We start from the raw sequence: 23,108 nt of genomic DNA, 5'->3' as shown, positions 1-23,108 counted from the left end.
AGGGAGGAGAGAGAGAGGAGAGAGAGAGGAGAGAGATGTGTTTGTTCTGAACCAGACACTCCATCACATCCCCTGTATCCACCTGGTTATCAGATACATCCTGGAGAGAGGAGAGAGAGAGAGAGAGAGAGGAGAGAGAGAGAGAGAGATGTGTTTGTTCTGAACCAGATACTCCATCACATCCCCTGTATCCACCTGGTTATCAGATACATCCTGGAGAGAGGAGAGAGAGAGGAGAGAGAGAGGAGAGAGATGTGTTTGTTCTGAACCAGACCCTCCATCACATCCCCTGTTGGGATAACTTGTTTTTAGGCTTGCCAAAAGAGGAGAAGCTGTTCTGAGGTCAGGCAGAGTGAGAGAGCTGGGTTCGGAAACTGTTCTGAGGTCAGGCAGAGTGAGAGAGTTCAGAAGCTGTTCTGAGGTCAGGCAGAGTGAGAGAGCTGAGTTCAGAATCTGTTCTGAGGTCAGGCAGAGTGAGAGAGCTGAGTTCAGAAGCTGTTCTGAGGTCAGGCAGAGTGAGAGAGCTGAGTTCAGAAGCTGTTCTGAGGTCAGGCAGAGTGAGAGCTGAGTTCAGAAGCTGTTCTGAGGTCAGGCAGAGTGAGAGAGCTGAGTTCAGAAGCTGTTCTGAGGTCAGGCAGAGTGAGAGAGCTGAGTTCAGAAGCTGTTCTGAGGTCAGGCAGAGTGAGAGAGTTCTGAAACTGTTCTGAGGTCAGGCAGAGTGAGAGAGTTCAGAAGCTGTTCTGAGGTCAGGCAGAGTGAGAGAGTTCAGAAGCTGTTCTGAGGTCAGGCAGAGTGAGAGAGTTCAGAAGCTGTTCTGAGGTCAGGCAGAGTTCTGAAGCTGTTCTGAGGTCAGGCAGAGTGAGAGAGTTCAGAAGCTGTTCTGAGGTCAGGCAGAGTGAGAGAGTTGAGTTCTGAAGCTGTTCTGAGGTCAGGCAGAGTGAGAGAGTTGAGTTCTGAAGCTGTTCTGAGGTCAGGCAGAGTGAGAGAGTTCAGAAGCTGTTCTGAGGTCAGGCAGAGTGAGAGAGTTGAGTTCTGAAGTCAGGCAGAGTGAGAGAGTTGAGTTCTGAAGCTGTTCTGAGGTCAGGCAGAGTGAGAGAGTTGAGTTCTGAAGCTGTTCTGAGGTCAGGCAGAGTGAGAGAGTTCAGAAACTGTTCTGAGGTCAGGCAGAGTGAGAGAGTTGAGTTCTGAAGCTGTTCTGAGGTCAGGCAGAGTGAGAGAGTTCTGAAGCTGTTCTGAGGTCAGGCAGAGTGAGAGAGTTCAGAAGCTATTCTGAGGTCAGGCAGAGTGAGAGAGCGGAGTTCAGAAGCTGTTCTGAGGTCAGGCAGAGTGAGAGAGTTCAGAAGCTGTTCTGAGGTCAGGCAGAGTGAGAGAGTTCTGAAGCTGTTTGTTGGAACTTACATGGCAGTGAGACTGGATGACAGGCTGACAGGCCCGGATCAGCAGGGCCTCAATATGAATGTCCTGTCACAGCAGAGAGACCATGTCAGCCAGAGACAGTAATATACAGAGACATCACACATACAGAATGGTTGGTACCCTTGATAAAGATGAGACTGGATAAAATAAATAACACAAATACGGAGCTGTACAGCGCATTAGGAAGGTTCTCTGACCACTTGACTTTCTCCACAGTTTGTTACTTTACAGCCTTATCCTAAAATGGATTCAAAAATATATATACTGCCTCAATCTACACACAATACCCCATAATGACAAAGCAAACAGGTTAAGAAATTTGAGCAAATTTATTACAAATTATAAAATTGAAAAATGACATTTCCATAAGTATTCAGACCCTTTACTCAGTGCTTTGTTGAATCACCTTTAGCAGCAATTATAGCCTCCAGTCTTCTTGGGTATGACGCTACAAGCTTGGCACACCTGTATTTGGGGGTTTCTCCCAGTCTTCTTGGGAATGACGCTACAAGCTTGGCACACCTGTATTTGGGGGTTTCTCCCAGTCTTCTTGGGTATGACGCTACAAGCTTGGCACCTGTATTTGGGGTTTCTCCCAGTCTTCTTGGGTACCTGTATTTGGGGGTTTCTCCCAGTTGGGGGTTTCTCCCAGTCTTCTTGGGTATGACGCTACAAGCTTGGCACACCTGTATTTGGGGTTTCTCCCATTCCTCTCTGCAGATCCTCTCAAGATCTGTCAGGTTGGATGGGGAGCAACGCCTCACAGCTATTTTCAGGTCTCTCCAGAGATGTTGGATCGGATTCAAGTCCGGGCTCTGGCTGGGCCACTCAAGGACATTCAGAGACATGTCCCGAAGCCACTCCTGCGTTGTCTTGGCTGTGTGCTTAGGGTCGTTGTCCTGTTGGAAGGTGAACCTTCGCCCCAGTCTGAGGTCCTGAGCGCTCTGGAGCGGGTTTTCATCAAGGATCTCTTTGCTCAGTTAATCTTTCCCTCGATCCTGACTAGTCTCACAGTCTCTGCCACTGAAAAACATCCCCACAGCATGATGCTGCCACCACCACGCTTGGCATTCAGGCCAAAGAGTTCAATCTTGGTTTCATCAGACCAGAGAATCTTGTTTGTCATAGTCTGAGAGTCTTTAGGTACCTTCTGTCAAACTCCAAGCCGAGCTGTCATGTGCCTTTTACTGAGGAGTGGCTTCCATCAGGTCACTACCATAAAGCCCTGATTGGTGAAGTGCTGCAGAGATAGTTGTCCTTCTGGAAGGTTCTCCAATCTCCACAGAGGAACTCTGTAGCTCTGTCAGAGTGACCATTGGGTTCTTAGTCACCTCCCTGACCAAGGCCCTTCTCCCCTGATTGCTCAGTTTGGCCAGGCAGCCAGCTCTAGGAAGAGTCTTGGTGGTTCCAAACTTCTTCCATTTAAGAATGATGGAGGCCACTGTGTTCTTGAGGAGCTTCAAAAATGTTTTGGTACCCTTCCCCAGATCTGTGCCTCGACACAATCCTGTCGTCTCTGAGCTCTATGGACAATTCCGTCGACCTCATGGCTTGGTTTTTGCTCTGACATGCACTGTCAACTGTGGGACCTCATATAGACAGGTGTGTGCCTTTCCAAATCATGTCCAATCAATTGAACTTAACACAGGTGGACTCCAATGAAGTTGTAGAAACATCAAGGATGATAAATGGAAACAGGATGACCTGAGCTCAATATCGAGTCTCAGAGCAATGGGTCTGAAAACTTATGTAAATAAGGTATTTTTTAATACTATAGTATTATATAGTACTAATATAACATATACTATATAATATAGTAATAATATAGTTTAGTATTTGTATAATTTATTTTATCCAGTCTTTTTTGCTCATCTTTATCAGGGTAATTTTGGAGCCACAGTCCATCCAACATGAAGACAGACAGACAGACAGTGGTACCTCAGACTGCAGCTCTGTCAGGTTGCCCACCACCTCTCCACACCCTGACAGCAGGTCTTCCAGGTGGTCCTGCAGACACTCCAACTCCTAGAACACACACACACCATCACACACACCGTCACACACCATCACACACACCATCACAACACACCGTCACACACACCGTCACACACACCGTCACACACACCACCACAACACACATCACAATGCAGTCACACACACCATCACAAACGCCATCACACACACCATCACAACGCCGTCACACACACCATCACAACGCCGTCACACACACATCACACACGCCATCACAATGCAGTCACACACGCCATCACACGCCGTCACACACACATCACACACACCGTCACACACAGCTGTCACACACACCATCACACACCATCACAACGCCGTCACCACACCATCACCCATACCATCACACATACCATCACACTCACCATCACCACACCGTCACAACGCCGTCACACACACACCATCACAACGCCGTCACACACACACCATCACAACGCCGTCACACACACACCCATCACAACGCCGTCACACACACACCGTCACAACGCCGTCACAACGCCGTCACACACACCGTCACAACTCCGTCACACACACACACCATCACAACATCACACACACCCATCACAACGCCGTCACACACACCATCACACACACCATCTCCACACCATCACAACGCCTTCACACACACCATCACCACACCCTCACAACACCGTCACCACACCATCACAACACCGTCACCACACCATCACACATACCATCACACTCACCATCACCACACCATCACAACGCCGTCACACACATCATCACACTCACCATCACCACACCATCACAACGCCGTCACACACCATCACAACACCGTCACCACACCATCACACATACCATCACACACACCATCACCACACCATCACAACGCCGTCACACACACCATCACCACACCGTCACACACCATCACAACACCGTCACAACACCATCACACTCACCATCACACTCACCATCACAATGCCGTCACACACACCATCAAATCACCGGCCACATTATTTGAAATGATGAAGCGTCCTGTAGTTCCCCAGAACAGTTGAGCCAGTCACAGGTTGTTTGTTAAACTCTGTTCTTCCCCCCTCTGCTCTGAACACATGCTGCTGTTCCTCCTCTGTTCTTCCCCCCTCTGCTCTGAACACATGCTGCTGTTCCTCCTCTGTTCTTCCCCCCTCTGCTCTGAACACATGCTGCTGTTCCTCCTCTGTTCTTATCCCCTCTGCTCTGAACACATGCTGCTGTTCCTCCTCTGTTCTTATCCCCTCTGCTCTGAACACATGCTGCTGTTCCTCCTCTGTTCTTATCCCCTCTGCTCTGAACACATGCTGCTGTTCCTCCTCTGTTCTTCCCCCTCTGCTCTGAACACATGCTGCTGTTCCTCCTCTGTTCTTCCCCCTCTGCTCTGAACACATGCTGCTGTTCCTCCTCTGTTCTTCCCCCCTCTGCTCTGAACACATGCTGCTGTTCCTCCTCTGTTCTTCCCCCTCTGCTCTGAACACATGCTGCTGTTCCTCCTCTGTTCTTCCCCCTCTGCTCTGAACACATGCTGCTGTTCCTCCTCTGTTCTTCCCCCTCTGCTCTGAACACATGCTGCTGTTCCTCCTCTGTTCTTCCCCCCTCTGCTCTGAACACATGCTGCTGTTCCTCCTCTGTTCTTCCCCCTCTGCTCTGAACACATGCTGCTGTTCCTCCTCTGTTCTTCCCCTCTGCTCTGAACACATGCTGCTGTTCCTCCTCTGTTCTTCCCCCTCTGCTCTGAACACATGCTGCTGTTCCTCCTCTGTTCTTCCCCTCTGCTCTGAACACATGCTGCTGTTCCTCCTCTGTTCTTCCCCCTCTGCTCTGAACACATGCTGCTGTTCCTCCTCTGTTCTTCCCCCTCTGCTCTGAACACATGCTGCTGTTCCTCCTCTGTTCTTCCCCCTCTGCTCTGAACACATGCTGCTGTTCCTCCTCTGTTCTTCCCCCTCTCTGCTCTGAACACATGCTGCTGTTCCTCCTCTGTTCTTCCCCCTCTGCTCTGAACACATGCTGCTGTTCCTCCTCTGTTCTTCCCCCTCTGCTCTGAACACATGCTGCTGTTCCTCCTCTGTTCTTCCCCCTCTGCTCTGAACACATGCTGCTGTTCCTCCTCTGTTCTTCCCCCTCTGCTCTGAACACATGCTGCTGTTCCTCCTCTGTTCTTCCCCCTCTGCTCTGAACACATGCTGCTGTTCCTCCTCTGTTCTTCCCCCTCTGCTCTGAACACATGCTGCTGTTCCTCCTCTGTTCTTCCCCCTCTGCTCTGAACACATGCTGCTGTTCCTCCTCTGTTCTTCCCCTCTGCTCTGAACACATGCTGCTGTTCCTCCTCTGTTTTTCCCCCTCTGCTCTGAACACATGCTGCTGTTCCTCCTCTGTTCTTCCCCTCTGCTCTGAACACATGCTGCTGTTCCTCCTCTGTTCTTCCCCCTCTGCTCTGAACACATGCTGCTGTTCCTCCTCTGTTCTTCCCCCTCTGCTCTGAACACATGCTGCTGTTCCTCCTCTGTTCTTCCCCCTCTGCTCTGAACACATGCTGCTGTTCCTCCTCTGTTCTTCCCCCTCTGCTCTGTGAACACATGCTGCTGTTCCTCCTCTGTTCTTCCCCCTCTGCTCTGAACACATGCTGCTGTTCCTCCTCTGTTCTTCCCCCTCTGCTCTGAACACATGCTGCTGTTCCTCCTCTGTTCTTCCCCCTCTGCTCTGAACACATGCTGCTGTTCCTCCTCTGTTCTTATCCCCTCTGCTCTGAACACATGCTGCTGTTCCTCCTCTGTTCTTATCCCCTCTGCTCTGAACACATGCTGCTGTTCCTCCTCTGTTCTTCCCCCTCTGCTCTGAACACATGCTGCTGTTCCTCCTCTGTTCTTCCCCCTCTGCTCTGTGAACACATGCTGCTGTTCCTCCTCTGTTCTTCCCCCTCTGCTCTGTGAACACATGCTGCTGTTCCTCCTCTGTTCTTCCCCCTCTGCTCTGTGAACACATGCTGCTGTTCCTCCTCTGTTCTTCCCCCTCTGCTCTGTGAACACATGCTGCTGTTCCTCCTCTGTTCTCCCCCTCTGCTCTGTGAACACATGCTGCTGTTCCTCCTCTTTCCTGACACAGTGTGTGTGTGTGTGTGTGTGTGTGTGTGTATAACCTACCTGTCCCGTGCCAGTCTTGTCACTACACCACTTCCCCAGGTCAGTCAAACAGTGTGTGTGGTGTGTGTGTGTTACCTACCTGCCCCGTGCCAGTCTTGTCACTACACCACTTCCCCAGGTCAGTCAAACAGTGTGTGTGTGTGTGTGTGTGTGTGTGTGTGTGTGTATAACCTACCTGTCCCATGCCAGTCTTGTCACTACACCACTTCCCCAGGTCAGTCAAACAGTGTGTGTGTGTGTGTGTGTGTTACCTACCTGTCCCGTGCCAGTCTTGTCACTACACCACTTCCCCAGGTCAGTCAAACAGTGTGTGTGTGTGTGTGTGTTACCTACCTGTCCCGTGCCAGTCTTGTCACTACACCACTTCCCCAGGTCAGTCAAACAGTGTGTGTGTGTGTGTGTGTTACCTACCTGTCCCGTGCCAGTCTTGTCACTACACCACTTCCCCAGGTCAGTCAAACAGCGCTTCTGGAGATCAGGGTCTAGTTTCACATCTAGCGCCCTCTGGTGGAGGATCCTCTGTACCTCTACCTTACAGTCACGAGACAGCTAAACAACACACACAGGGAACACACACACACACAGGGAACACACACACACACACACACACACACATACCAGTGGAAGGTCATTATTTATAACAGCACAGGTATCAGATGGGATGATCATCTTGTCAGACAATATTGTAGCCATTTATGTCCATCAGATTCAGCACAGTAAGGAACGGGTCTTTAAAAACAATTACTGTCATTACCAACCACCACCACCTACCACTGTCATTACCAACCACCACCACCTACCACTGTCATTACCAACCACCACTACCACTGTCATTACCAACCACCAACACCTACCACTGTCATTACCAACCACCCCCACCACCACCTACCACTGTCATTACCAACCACCACCACCTACCACTGTCATTACCAACCACCACTACCACTGGCATTACCAACCACCCCCCACCACTGTCATTACCAACCACCCCCACCACCACCTACCACTGTCATTACCAATCCCCACCACTACTGTCATTACCAACCACCACCACCTACCACTGTCATTACCAACCACCACCACCTACCACTGTCATTACCAACCACCAACACCTACCACTGTCATTACCAACCACCACCACCTACCACTGTCATTACCAACCACCAACACCTACCACTGTCATTACCAACCACCAACACCTACCACTGTCATTACCAACCACCAACACCTACCACTGTCATTACCAACCACCAACACCTACCACTGTCATTACCAACCACCACCACCTACCACTGTCATTACCAACCACCACTACCACTGGCATTACCAACCACCCCCACCACTGTCATTACCAACCACCCCCACCACCACCTACCACTGTCATTACCAATCCCCACCACCACTGTCATTACCAACCACCACTACCACTGTCATTACCTACCAACCACCACCCCCACCTACCACTGTCATTACCAACCACCACCACCTACCACTGTCATTACCAAACACCACCACTCATTACCAACCACCTACCACCACCACTACTGTCATTACCAACCACCACTTACCACTGTCATTACCAACCACCACCTAACACTGTCATTACCAACCACCAACCACCACTGTCATTACCAACCATCAACCACCACCACTCATTACCAACCATCAACCACCACCCCTCATTACCAACCACCACCCCTCATTACCAACCACCACCCCTCATTACCAACCACCACCCCTCATTACCAACCACCTACCACTCATTACCAACCACCTACCACTCATTACCAACCACCTACCACTCATTACCAACCACCTACCACTCATTACCAACCACCTACCACTCATTACCAACCACCTACCACTCATTACCAACCACCTACCACTCATTACCAACCACCTACCACTGTCATTACCAACCACAACCACTCATTACCAACCACCATCACCACCTACCAATGTCATTACCAACCACTAATTACCAACCACCACTACCACCGTCATTACCAACCACCACCACCACCACCTACCACTGTCATTACCAACCACTACCACTCATTACCAACCACCACCACTCATTACCAACCACCACCACCTACAACAGTCATTACCTCCCACTGTCATTACCAACCACCTACCACCACCACTCATTACCAACCACCTACCACTGTCATTACCAACAACAACCACCACCTACCACTGTCATTACCAACCACCTACCACTGGCATTACCAACCACCTACCACTGTCATTACCAACCACCTACCACTGTCATTACCAACCACCTACCACTGTCATTACCAACCACCTACCACTGTCATTACCAACCACCTACCACTGTCATTACCAACCACCTACCACTGTCATTACCAACCACCTACCACTGTCATTACCAACCACCTACCACTGTCATTACCAACCACCTACCACTGTCATTACCAACCACAACCACTCATTACCAACCACCACCATCACCACCTACCACTGTCATTACCAACAACAACCACCACCACCTACCACCGTCATTACCAACCACCTACCACCGTCATTACCAACCACCTACCACCGTCATTACCAACCACCTACCACCGTCATTACCAACCACCTACCACTCATTACCAACCACCTACCACTCATTACCAACCACCTACCTCTGTCATTACCAACAACAACCACCACCACCTACCACCTACCACTGTCATTACCAACCACCACCACCTACCACTGTCATTACCAACCACCACCACCTACCACTGTCATTACCAACCACCACCACCTACCACTGTCATTACCAACCACCACCACCTACCACTGTCATTACCAACCACCACCACCTACCACTGTCATTACCAACCACTACCACCTACCACTGTCATTACCAACCACTACCACCTACCACTGTCATTACCAACCACTACCACCACTGTCATTACCAACCACTACCACCACTGTCATTACCAACCACTACCACCACTGACATTACCAACCACTACCACCACTGACATTACCAACCACTACCACCACTGTCATTACCAATCCCCACCACCACCTACCACTGCCATTACCAATCCCCACCACCACTACCACTGTCATTACCAACCACCACCACCACCTACCACTGTCATTACCAACCACCACCACCACCTACCACTGTCATTACCAACCACCACCACCACCTACCACTGTCATTACCAACCACCACCACCACCTACCACTGTCATTACCAACCACTACCTACCACTGTCATTACCAACCACCACCACCACCTACCACTGTCATGACCAACCACCACTGTCATTACCAACCACCTACCACTGTCATTACCAACCACTACCACCACTGTCATTACCAACCACTACCACCACTGTCATTACCAACCACTACCACCACTGACATTACCAACCACTACCACCACTGACATTACCAACCACTACCACCACTGTCATTACCAATCCCCACCACCACCTACCACTGTCATTACCAACCACCACCACCACCTACCACTGTCATTACCAACCACCACCACCACCTACCACTGTCATTACCAACCACCACCACCACCTACCACTGTCATTACCAACCACCACCACCACCTACCACTGTCATTACCAACCACCACCACCACCTACCACTGTCATTACCAACCACCACCACCACCTACCACTGTCATGACCAACCACCACTGTCATTACCAACCACCTACCACTGTCATTACCAACCACCACCACTACCACCTACCACTGTCATTACCAACCACCACCACCACCACCACCTACCACTGTCATTACCAACCACCACCACCACCACCTACCACTGTCATTACCAACCACCACCACTACCACTGTCATTACCAACCACCACCACCACTACCACCTACCACTGTCATTACCAACCACCACCACCACTACCACCTACCACTGTCATTACTAACCACCACCACCACTACCACCTACCACTGTCATTACCAACCACCACCACCACTACCACCTACCACTGTCATTACTAACCACCACCACCACCTACCACTGTCATTACCAACCACCACCACCACTACCACCTACCACTGTCATTACCAACCACCACCACCACCACCTACCACTGTCATTACCAACCACCACCACTACCACCTACCACTCATTACCAACCACCACCACCACTACCACCTACCACTGTCATTACTAACCACCACCACTGTCATTACTAACCACCACCACTACTACTACCACCTACCACTGTCATTACTAACCACCACCACTGTCATTACTAACCACCACCACTACTACCACCTACCACTGTCATTACTAACCACCACCCTCATCTTCCTCACCACCATCTCCAACAACATGTGTTCTACCATAGTAGTAATGTGGAACCATGGGAACTAGTCCATCTTTGCTACTCCTGAATCTCTCACCCGTCGTCCCTGCTCCTCGGTGCGGTAGGCATGGCGATAGAGACACGAGAACACAGCACCAGGTGGCATCAGCTCGCTGGTCTCATTCCAGCCGTGGGTGTGGCACAGCCGGGCAGCGTCACCCTGGCACTTCTTATACAGGATGGGGTCCAGTCTGGTAGAGGGAAGAGAGAGTTAGACAGCCTGACAGCCAGGGGGCAGTAGAGAGTTAGACAGTCTGACAGCAGAGAGTTAGACAGTCTGACCGCCAGGGGGCAGTAGAGAGTGTCAGACCGACAGACAGGGGGCAGTAGAGAGTTAGTGTGGCGGGGCAGTAGAGAGTTAGACAGTGTGAGCTCCAGTAGTGTGAGCTCCAGTAGTCTGCATTCACAGTCAGGTGTTAGGGGTCAGAGGTCCTGGTTGACTTACTTCCAGTCTCTAGAGATGAAGTACTACAGCTCCAGTAGTCTGCTTTCACAGTCAGGGGTTAGGGGTCAGAGGTCATGGTTGACTTACTTCCAGTCTCTAGAGATGAAGTACTGCAGCTCCAGTAGTCTGCTTTCACAGTCAGGGGTCAGAGGTCATGGTGACTTACTTCCAGTCTCGAGAGATGAAGTACTGCAGCTCCAGTAGTCTGCGTTCAGTCAGGGGTTAGGGGTCAGAGGTCATGGTTGACTTACTTCCAGTCTCTAGAGATGAAGTACTGCAGCTCCAGTAGTCTGCTTTCACAGTCCTCCACCATCTTCTCTGTATACAGGTGCTCCATCAGGCAAGACAGGATCCTACACACACACACACACACACACACAATATGGCAGACTTTATCAACCAATCAAAAAGGTCACAATAAATCCCAAGAGACACCATGACGTCGCCACAGAACTAGAGGTTCTGTTTCTATAGACGTCTCCTGACACGTCTAATGCAGCTTTTTACAAACATTATTTCATACATCTTTTTCCCCCAATTTCGTGGTTTCCAATTGGTAGTTACAGTCTTGTCCCATCACTGCAACTACCGTACGGACTCGGAGAGGCGAAGGTCGAGAGCCATGCATCCCCCTGAAACACAACCCAACCAAATTTCTTTTGACACAATGCCAACTTAACCCGGAAGCCAGCCGCACCAACGTGTCGGAGGAAACACCGTACACCTGGCGACCGTGTCAGCAGCGTGCACTGCGCCCGGCCCGCCAGGGGCCGCTAGTGCGAGATCGGACAAGGACATCCCTGCCAGCCAAACCCCCGCTAACCCGGACGCCGCTGGGCCAAACCCCCGCTAACCCAGACGCCGCTGGGCCAAACCCTCCGCTAACCCGGACGCCGCTGGGCCAAACCCTCCGCTAACCCGGACGCCGCTGGGCCAAACCCTCCGCTAAACCCGAACATATTACTGACACCGTGCCCAGCCTGAACATATTACTGACACCGTGCCCAGCCTCCAGTGGTGGAAAAAGTACTCAATTGTCATACTTGAGTAAAAGTAAAGATGCACCACTGTTCAAAAGTTTGGGGTCACTTAGAAATGTCCTTGTTGAAAGAAAAGCACATTTATTGTCCATTAAAATACCATCAAATTTATCAGAAATACAGTGTAGACTTTGTCAATGTTGTAAATGACTACTGTAGCTGGAAACAGCTGATTTTTAATGGAATATCTACATAGGCGTACAGAGGCTCATTATCAGCAACCCTCACTCCAGTGTTACAATGGCACGTTGTGAAGGCTAATCCAAGTTTATCATTTTAAAAAGGCTAATTGATCATTAGAAAACCCTTTTGCAATTATGTTAGCACAGCTGAAAACTCTCGTTCTGATTAAAGAAGCAATAAAACTGGCCTTTAGACTAGTTGAGTATCTGGAGCATCAGCATGTGGGTTCGATTACAGGCTCAAATGGCCAAAAACAAAGACCTTTCTTCTGAAACTCTTCAGTTTATTCCTGTTCTGAGAAATGAATGCTATTCCTTGCGAAAAATTACCAAGAAATTGAAGATCTCGTACAACTGTGTACTACTCCCTTCACAGAACAGTGCAAACTGTCTCTAACCAGCATAGAAAGAGGAGTGGGAGGCCCCGTGCACAACTGAGCAAGAGGACAAGTACATTAGAGTGTCTAGTTTGAGAAACAGACGCCTCACAAGTCCTCAACTGGCAGCTTCATTAAATAGTACCAGCAAAACACCAACAGTGAAGAGGCGACTCCGGGATGCTGGCCTTCTAGGCAGAGTTGTAAAGAAAAAGCCATATCTCAGACTGGCCAATAAAATTAAAAGATTAAGATGGGCAAAATAACAGACACTGGACAGAGGAAGATTGGAAAAAGTGTTATGGAGAGACGCAGAAAAGATGCTGGAGGAGTGAACCACCAGTCAAGCCTGGTGGAGGAGTGAACCACCAGTCAAGCCTGGTGGAGGAGTGAACCACCAGTCAAGCCTGGTGGAGGAGTGAACCACCAGTCAAGCCTGGTGGAGGAGTGAACCACCAGTCAAGCCTGGTGGAGGAGTGAACCACCAGTCAAGCCTGGTGGAGGAGTGAACCACCAGTCAAGCCTGGTGGAGGAGTGAACCACCAGTCAAGCCTGGTGGAGGAGTGAACCACCAGTCAAGCCTGGTGGAGGAGTGAACCACCAGTCAAGCCTGGTGGAGGAGTGAACCACCAGTCAAGCCTGGTGGAGGAGTGAACCACCAGTCAAGCCTGGTGGAGGAGTGAACCACCAGTCAAGCCTGGTGGAGGAGTGAACCACCAGTCAAGCCTGGTGGAGGAGTGAACCATCTGTCAAGCCTGGTGGAGGAGTGAACCATCTGTCAAGCCTGGTGGAGGAGTGAACCATCTGTCAAGCATGGTGGAGGCAATATGATGGTCTGGGAGTGCTTTGGTGGTGGTGAAGTGGGAGATTTGTACAGGGTAAAAGGGATCTTGAAGAAGGAAGGCTATCACTCCATTTTTTAACACTATGCCAGACCCTGTGGACGGCGCTTAATTGGAGCCAATTTCCTCCTACAACAGGACAATGACCCAAAGCACAGCTCGAAACTATGCAAGAACTATTTAGGGAAGAAGCAGTCAGCTGGTATTCTGTCTATAATGGAGTCATAGATCTCAACCCGATTGAGCTGTTGTGGGAGCAGCTTGACCGTATGGTACATAAGAAGTGCCCATCAAGCCAATCCAACTTGTGGGAGGTGCTTCAGGAAGCATGGGGTGAAATCTCTTCAGATTACCTCAACAAACTGACAACTAGAATACCAAAGGTCTGCAAGGCTGTAATGGCTGCAAATGGAGGATTCTTTGGCGAAAGCAAAGTTTATTATTTATATGAAAAATCATTTCATGTATGTTTTCATGGAAAACAAAGACATTTCTAAATGACCCCAAACTTTTGACCCCAAACTTTTGAACGGCAGTGTACCTTAATAGAAAATGACTCAAGTAAAAGGTCACCCAGTAAAATACTACTTGAGTAAAAGGTCACCCAGTAAAATACTACTTGAGTAAAAGGTCACCCAGTAAAATACTACTTGAGTAAAAGGTCACCCAGTAAAATACTACTTGAGTAAAAGGTCACCCAGTAAAATACTACTTGAGTAAAAGGTCACCCAGTAAAATACTACTTGAGTAAAAGGTCACCCAGTAAAATACTACTTGAGTAAAAGTCACCCAGTAAAATACTACTTGAGTAAAAGTCACCCAGTAAAATACTACTTGAGTAAAAGTCACCCGGTAAAATACTACTTGAGTAAAAGTCACCCGGTAAAATACTACTTGAGTAAAAGTCACCCAGTAAAATACTACTTGAGTAAAAGTCACCCAGTAAAATACTACTTGAGTAAAAGTCACCCAGTAAAATACTACTTGAGTAGTACAAACCATTTCAAATTCATTATATTAATCAAACCATACGGCACGTTTTTCTGTTTAAAAAAAAAAAAAAAAAAACATTTGCGGATAGCCAGAATGTCAAAATTTAACGAGTACTTCTGGGTGTCAGGTATGGAGTAAAAAGTATATTCTCTCTCACTGGGCCAATTGGGAGTCCCGTAGGGTGGCGCACAATCACGGCCGGTAGTGATACAGCCTGGAATCAAACCAGGGTCTGTAGTCACACCTCTAGCACTGAGATCCAGTGCCTTAGACCGCTGCACCACTGGAGCCTATTCCTGCCAGTGGCATGTTGTTCAAGACAAAGACAACAGTGATATTCCTGATAGGTAACAAACCCCTTTATTCTGAACTGACTGACACAGCAGGAAAGACACAGCTGGAGGTGCCTCCAACCATCACAGGTAGAAAAGACAGGTGTGCATTTACTCAGCGTCTGTGTGCATCTGAGATCACAGTACTCACAAATGTGTGTGTGCATGCGATTGTTCTTCTGTGTGTGTGTGTGTGTGTGTGTGTGTGTGTGTGTGTGTGTGTGTGTGTGTGTGTGTGTGTGTGTGTGTGATGGTACTCACATGGGGTCCCCGCTGCGGATGTGTTTGCAGGCCGTCTGGATAACAGACTCACAGGCTTCGTTCAGGGCCCGGTCTATCCTGTAGTCTGATCCAGGATCAGCTGACTGGATCAAGGTCTGGAGCTGAGGGACAATACTACTAGATTTACAATAACACCACTACTAGATTTACACCACCACTACTAGATCTACAATAACAATACTACTTTATTTACAATAAAACACTACTTTATTTACAATAACAATACTACTAGATTTATACTGTAAGGGCTCAGGCAGTGTATGAAAACACATACAGCCCCATCAGCCCCATCTCCAGTATATGAAAACACATACAGCCCCATCAGCCTCATCTCCAGTGTATGAAAACACATACAGCCCCATCAGCCTCATCTCCAGTGTATGAAAACACATACAGCACCATCAGCCCCATCAGCCTCATCAGGCCCATCAGCCCCATCTCCAGTGTATGAAAACACATACAGCCTCATCAGCCCCATCAGGCCCATCAGCCTCATCTCCAGTGTATGAAAACACATACAGTCCCATCAGCCTCATCTCCAGTGTATGAAAACACATACAGCCTCATCTCCAGTATATGAAAACACATACAGCCCAATCAGCCTCATCAGCCCCATCAGCCCCATCAACCCCATCTCCAGTATATGAAAACACATACAGCCCCATCAGCCCCATCAGCCTCATCAGCCCCATCAGCCCCATCTCAAGTATATGAAAACACATACAGCCCCCTCATCAGCCCCATCAGCCTCATCAGCCCCATCAGCCCCATCAGCCCCATCAGCCCAGCCCAGCCTCATCTCCAGTATATGAAAACACATACAGCCCCATCAGCCCCATCAGCCTCATCAGCCCCCATCTCCAGTATATGAAAACACATACAGCCCCATCAGCCCCATCTCCAGTATATGAAAACACATACAGCCCCATCAGCCTCATCAGCCCCATCTCCAGTGTATGAAAACACATACAGCCTTATCAGGCCCATCAGCCTCATCAGCCCCATCTCCAGTATATGAAAACACATACAGCCTCATCTCAGCCTCATCTCCAGTATATGAAAACACATACAGCCTCATCAGCCTCATCTCCAGTATATGAAAACACATACAGCCCCATCAGCCCCATCAGCCCCATCTCCAGTATATGAAAACACATACAGCCTCATCAGCCCCATCTCCAGTATATGAAAACACATACAGCCTCATCAGCCTCAGCCTCATCAACCCCATCTCCAGTGTATGAAAACACATACAGCCCCATCAGCCTCATCTCCAGTGTATGAAAACACAAAGCCCCATCAGCCTCAGCCTCATCAGCCCCATCTCCAGTGTATGAAAACACATACAGCCTCAGCCTCATCAGCCTCATCAGCCCCATCTCCAGTATATGAAAACACATACAGCCCCATCAGCCCCATCAGCCCCATCTCCAGTATATGAAAACACATACAGCCTCATCAGCCCCATCTCCAGTATATGAAAACACATACAGCCTCATCAGCCTCAGCCTCATCAACCCCATCTCCAGTGTATGATGAAAACACATACAGCCCCAACACATACAGCCCCATCAGCCTCATCTCCAGTGTATGAAAACACAAAGCCCCATCAGCCTCAGCCTCATCAGCCCCATCTCCAGTGTATGAAAACACATACAGCCTCAGCCTCATCAGCCTCATCAACCCCATCTCCAGTGTATGAAAACACATACAGCCTCATCAGCCCCATCAGCCTCAGCCTCATCAGCCCCATCTCCAGTATATGAAAACACATACAGCCTCATCAGCCTCATCTCCAGTATATGAAAACACATACAGCCTCATCTCCAGTATATGAAAACACATACAGCCTCATCAGCCCCATCTCCAGTGTATGAAAACACATACAGCCTCATATATCTCCAGTGGAGATATACTGTATATGAGATGGGGCTGATGGCCTCATCTCCAGTATATGAAAACACATGATGGCCTCATCTCCAGTATATGAAAACACATACAGCCTCATCAGCCTTCTCATATATGAAAACTGGAGATGAGGCACATATGCCTCATCTCCAGTATATGAAAACACATACAGCCTCATCTCCAGTTTTCATAGCCTACTGGAGATGGGGTACAGCCTGATGAGACTGATGAAAACACATACAGGCTGAGGCTCATCTCCAGTTTTCAAATACTGAGATGAGCCCCATGGGGCTGCCTCATGTCCAGTTTTACAGCCCATACTCCAGTAGATGAAAACACATGAGCCTCATCTCCAGTATATGGGCTGATCTCCAGTATATGAAAACTACAGCCCCATCATTTCCAGTATTGAAAACATCTGGAGATGAAGCTGTATATATGAAAACACATTTTCATATCATCTGGAGATGGGAACACACATGCCTCATCAGCCCATCTCCAGTATATGAAAACACATACAGCCTCATCTCAGTATACTGGATCAGCCCCATGCCCCATCAGCCTCATCTCCAGTATATGAAAACACATGAGCCTGATGGGGCTGTGTATGAAAACACATACAGCCCATCAGCCTCATCTCAGTATATGAAAACACATACAGCCCCATTCAGCCCCATACTGTATAGATCAGCCCCTCATCTCCAGTATATGAAAACACATACAGCCCCATCAGCCTCATCTCCAGTATATGAAAACACATACAGCCCCATCAGCCTCATCTCCAGTATATGAAAACACATACAGCCCCATCAGCCCCATCTCCAGTATATGAACACACATACAGCCTCATCAGCCCCATCTCCAGTATATGAAAACACATACAGCCCCATCAACCCCATGAGCCTCATCTCCAGTATATGAAAACACATACAGCCCCATCAGCCTCATCTCCAGTATATGAATGAAACACATACAGCCCCATCAGCCCCATGAGCCCCATCTCCAGTGTATGAAAACACATACAGCCCCATCAGCCTCATCTCCAGTATATGAAAACACATACAGCCTCATCAGCCCCATCTCCAGTATATGAAAACACATACAGCCCCATCAGCCCCATCTCCAGTATATGAAAACAAATACAGCCTCATCAGCCCCATCTCCAGTATATGAAAACACATACAGCCCCATCAGCCTCATCTCCAGTATATGAAAACACATACAGCCCCATCAGCCATACAGCCCCATCATCATCTCAGTATATGAAAACACATACAGCCTCATCAGCCTCATCTCCAGTATATGAAAACACATACAGCCCCATCATCAGCCTCATCTCCAGTATATGAAAACACATACAGCCCCATCAGCCTCATCAGCCCCATCTCCAGTATATGAAAACACATACAGCCCCATCAGCCATCAGCCCCATCTCCAGTATATGAAAACACATACAGCCCCATCAGCCCCATCAGTATATGAAAACACATCATCCAGTATATGAAAACACATACAGCCCCATCTCCAGTATATGAAAACACATACAGCCCCATCAGCCTCATCTCCAGTATATGAAAACACATACAGCCCCATCAGCCCCATCTCCAGTATATGAAAACACATACAGCCCCATCAGCCCCATCAGCCCCATCTCCAGTATATGAAAACACATTCAGCCTCATCCAGTATATGAAAACACATACAGCCTTATATATGAAAACCCCATCAGCCCCATCAGCCCCATCTCCAGTGTATGAAAACACATACAGCCCCATCAGCCCCATCAGCCCCATCTCCAGTATATGAAAACACATACAGCCCCATCAGCCCCATCCATCTCCAGTATATGAAAACACATACAGCCCCATCATCTCCAGTATATGAAAACACATACAGCCCCATCAGCCCCATCAGCCCCATCAGCCCCATCTCCAGTATATGAAAACACATCAGCCCCATCAGCCCCATCAGCCCCATCAGTCCCAGCCCCATCACCAGCCCCAAGCCCATCAGATCTTTAGAAACCAGCCTTATCAAGAGTTGATCAGCCCCATCAGCCTCATCAGCCCCATCTCCAGTATATGAAAACCATACAGCCCCATCAGCCTCATCAACCCCATTTGCTGTGTATCTGTACACATCTATGCATCCCTGTTTCCAGTGTGTGCCCCATCAGCCTCATCTGTATGTGCATGCCTGTTTCCAGTGTGTCAGCTGTGTGTGTGTGTGTGTGTATCACATACAGTGTGTCTATGCATGCCTGTTTCCAGTGTGTGTGTGTCACATGTATCTGTACCCCTATGCATGCCTGTTTCCAGTGTGTGTGTGTGTGTCTGTGTGTGTGTGTGTGTGTGTGTGTGTGTGTATCTGTACGTGTGTCTATGCATGCCTGTTTCCAGTGTGTGTGTGTCTGTGTGTGTGTGTGTGTGTGTGTGTGTGTGTGTATCTGTACGTGTGTCTATCAGCCTGTTTCCAGTGTGTGTGTGTCTGTGTGTGTGTGTGTGTGTGTATCTGTACATGTGTCTATGCATGCCCCAGTGTGTGCCTCATCTCCAGTACGTGTACGTCTATGCATGCCTGTTTCCAGTGTGTGTGTGTGTCTGTGTGTGTGTGTCCAGTATTCATACCCCTTGACTTATTCTACATTTTGTTGTTACAGCCTGAATCCAAAATGGGTTAAATAGATTTTGGGGATATCACCCATCTACACACAATACTCCATAAAAACATGTTTTTAGTTAGCAAATATATAGTACATTTGAAACAGAAATCTCTCATTTACATCCGTATTCACACCCCCGAGTCAATACTTTACATCCGTATTCACACCCCCGAGTCAATACTTTACATCCGTATTCACACCCCCAGTCAATACTTTACATCCGTATTCACACCCCGAGTCAATACTTTACATCCGTATTCACACCCCCAGTCAATACTTTACATCCGTATTCACACCCCCAGTCAATACTTTACATCCGTATTCACACCATCTCCAGTCAATACTTTACATCCGTATTCACCCCTAGTCAATACTTTACATCCGTATTCACACCCCTTTAGAAACGAGTCAATACTTTACATCCGTATTCACACCCCGTGTCAATACTTTACATCCGTATTCACACCCCTTGAGTCAATACTTTACATCCGTATTCACACCCCGAGTCAATACTTTACATCCGTATTCACACCCCGAGTCAATACTTTACATCCGTATTCACACCCCGAGTCAATACTTTACATCCGTATTCACACCCCGAGTCAATACTTTACATCCGTATTCACACCAGTCAATACTTTACATCCGTATTCACCCCGAGTCAATACTTTACATCCGTATTCACACTTGTGAGTCAAGCACCTTTAGCAGCGAATACAGCTGAGTGCAGTTCTGGGTCTAAGAGATTTCCACACCTGGAATGTCCAACATTTGCCCATTATTATTTTCTAAATTCTTCAAGCTCTGTCAAATTGGTTGTTGATCATTACTAGACAAGCCTTTTCAGGTCTTGCCAAAGATTTTCAAGTAAATTTAAGTTAAAACTGTAACTCGGGCCACTCAGGAACATTCACTGTCTTCTTGGTAAGCAACTCCAGTGTAGATTTGGCCTTGTGTTTTAGGTTATTTTCCTGCTGAAAAGGTGAATTCATCTCCCAGTGTCTGGTGGAAAGCAGACTAAACCAGGTTTTCCTTTAGGATTTTGCCTGTGCTAATAGCTCCATTCCATTCCTGAAAAACTCCCCGGTCCTTAACGATGACAAGCATACCCATAACATGATGCAGCCACCACTATGCTTGAAAATATGTAGTGTTACTGAGTAATGTGTTTTATTGGATTTGCCCCAAACATAACTTTTTGTCCTGACTACAAAGTGTTCATCTCTTTACCACATTTTTGCAGTATTACTTTAGCACCTTGTTACAAACATGTTTAGGAATATTTGTATTCTGTACAGACTTCCTTCTTTTCACTCTGTCATGTAGGTTAGTATTGTGGAGTAACTACAATGTTGTTGATCCATCCTCAGTTTTCTCCTATCACAGCCACTAAACACTAACTGTTTTACAGTCACCTTTGATGGTGAAATCTTCATTTTTAATTCATTTGAAAAAAACAACTTAAATCCATGTTAGGTTGTAACACAACAAAATGTTGAAAAAGTCCAGGGGTGTGAATACTTTCTGAAGGCACTGTCGTCAGCGTGCGCGGTGTCGCCAGTATGCAATGTGTCGCCAGTGTGCATCGTCTCACCGCGCTCTGACAGAGTCCGTCCACTGTGCTTCCCTTGTCCCCCCGGCCCACCCTCATTAGACAGTGGAGGGTACGTCCTTTCCTGTGGAGTCCGGAGCAGTGGGTCTCGATCTCCCCTCTACAGTGGAGCACTATTTCTGGACTCAGAGAGAAATCCTCTATCAGCATCCTACGGTACTCCAACATCTCCCCCTGGCAGTCCTCAGACACTGTACGACCTGGGGAGAGAGGAGGGGATAGGTTAGAGAGGCATTCAGACCAGCATCCTGGGGAGACCTGGGGAGAGAGGAGGGGATAGGGTTGAGAGGCATTCAGACCAGCATCCTGAGGAGACCTGGAGAGAGAGGAGGGGATAGGGTTGAGAGGCATTCAGACCAGCATCCTGAGGAGACCTGGGGAGAGAGGATGGGATAGGGTTGAGAGGCATTCAGACCAGCATCCTGGAGACCTGGGGAGAGAGGATGGGATAGGGTTGAGAGGCATTCAGACCAGCATCCTGGAGACCTGGGGAGAGAGGATGGGATAGGGTTGAGAGGCATTCAGACCAGCATCCTGAGGAGACCTGGAGAGAGAGGAGGGGATAGGGTTGAGAGGCATTCAGACCAGCATCCTGAGGAGACCTGGAGAGAGGAGGAGGGGATAGGGTTGAGAGGTATTCAGACCAGCATCCTGAGGAGACCTGGGGAGAGAGGAGGGGATAGGGTTGAGAGGCATTCAGACCAGCATCCTGAGGAGACCTGGAGAGAGAGGAGGGGATAGGGTTGAGAGGCATTCAGACCAGCATCCTGGGGAGACAGGAGGGGATAGGTTAGAGAGGCATTCAGACCAGCATCCTGAGGAGACCTGGAGAGAGAGGAGGGGATAGGGTTGAGAGGCATTCAGACCAGCATCCTGAGGAGACCTGGGGAGAGAGTAGGGGATAGGGTTGAGAGGCATTCAGACCAGCATCCTGGGGAGAGAGGAGGGATAGGGTTGAGAGGCATTCAGACCAGCATCCTGGGGAGACCTGGGGAGTACGACCTGGGGAGAGAGGAGGGGATAGGGTTGAGAGGCATTCAGACCAGCATCCTGAGGAGACCTGGGGAGAGAGCTCGGTTAGAGAGGCATTCAGAAAGTATTCAGACCCACGTTTTCCACATTTTATGTGAGACTTTTTCTAAAAAGTAATTTTTCCCCCATCAATCTACACAAAAACCCCATAATGACAAAGAGAAAACAGATTTGACATAAGTATTCAGACCCTTTGCTATGAGATTAAATTGATCTCAGGTCATCCTGTTTCCATTGATCATCCTTGAGATGTTTCTACAACTTGATTGGACTCTACCTGTGGTAAATTCAACTGATTGGACCTGATTTGGAAAGGCACACACCTGTCTATATGAAGGTCCCACAGTTGACAGTGCATGTCAGAGCAAAATCCAAGCCATGAGGTCGAAGGAATTGTCCCTAGACCTCCGAGACAGGATTGTGTCGAGGCACAGATCTGGGGA

The 23,108-nt window shown here is 48.5% G+C and overlaps 1 protein-coding gene across 1 annotated transcript in view; it reads right to left on the bottom strand.

The window, feature by feature from the left end:
• Window positions 1-23,108, bottom strand: part of LOC121846309 (Golgi apparatus protein 1-like) — a 61,142-nt gene that overhangs the window by 13,830 nt on the left and 24,204 nt on the right. Inside the window, exons 8-14 of the mRNA XM_042320153.1 lie at window positions 21,616-21,833; window positions 15,431-15,552; window positions 11,655-11,756; window positions 10,996-11,149; window positions 6,993-7,130; window positions 3,355-3,441; window positions 1,399-1,461 (exon numbers count right to left, since the gene is read on the bottom strand). Of these exons, the coding sequence (XP_042176087.1) occupies window positions 1,399-1,461; window positions 3,355-3,441; window positions 6,993-7,130; window positions 10,996-11,149; window positions 11,655-11,756; window positions 15,431-15,552; window positions 21,616-21,833 (884 nt within the window). The remainder of the gene's footprint in view (window positions 1-1,398; window positions 1,462-3,354; window positions 3,442-6,992; window positions 7,131-10,995; window positions 11,150-11,654; window positions 11,757-15,430; window positions 15,553-21,615; window positions 21,834-23,108) is intronic.

The sequence above is a fragment of the Oncorhynchus tshawytscha genome, linkage group LG04, assembly GCF_018296145.1.
Source record: "Oncorhynchus tshawytscha isolate Ot180627B linkage group LG04, Otsh_v2.0, whole genome shotgun sequence".
Classification (NCBI taxonomy): Eukaryota; Metazoa; Chordata; class Actinopteri; order Salmoniformes; family Salmonidae; genus Oncorhynchus; species Oncorhynchus tshawytscha.
This window is presented reverse-complemented; position numbering and strand designations above follow the sequence as displayed.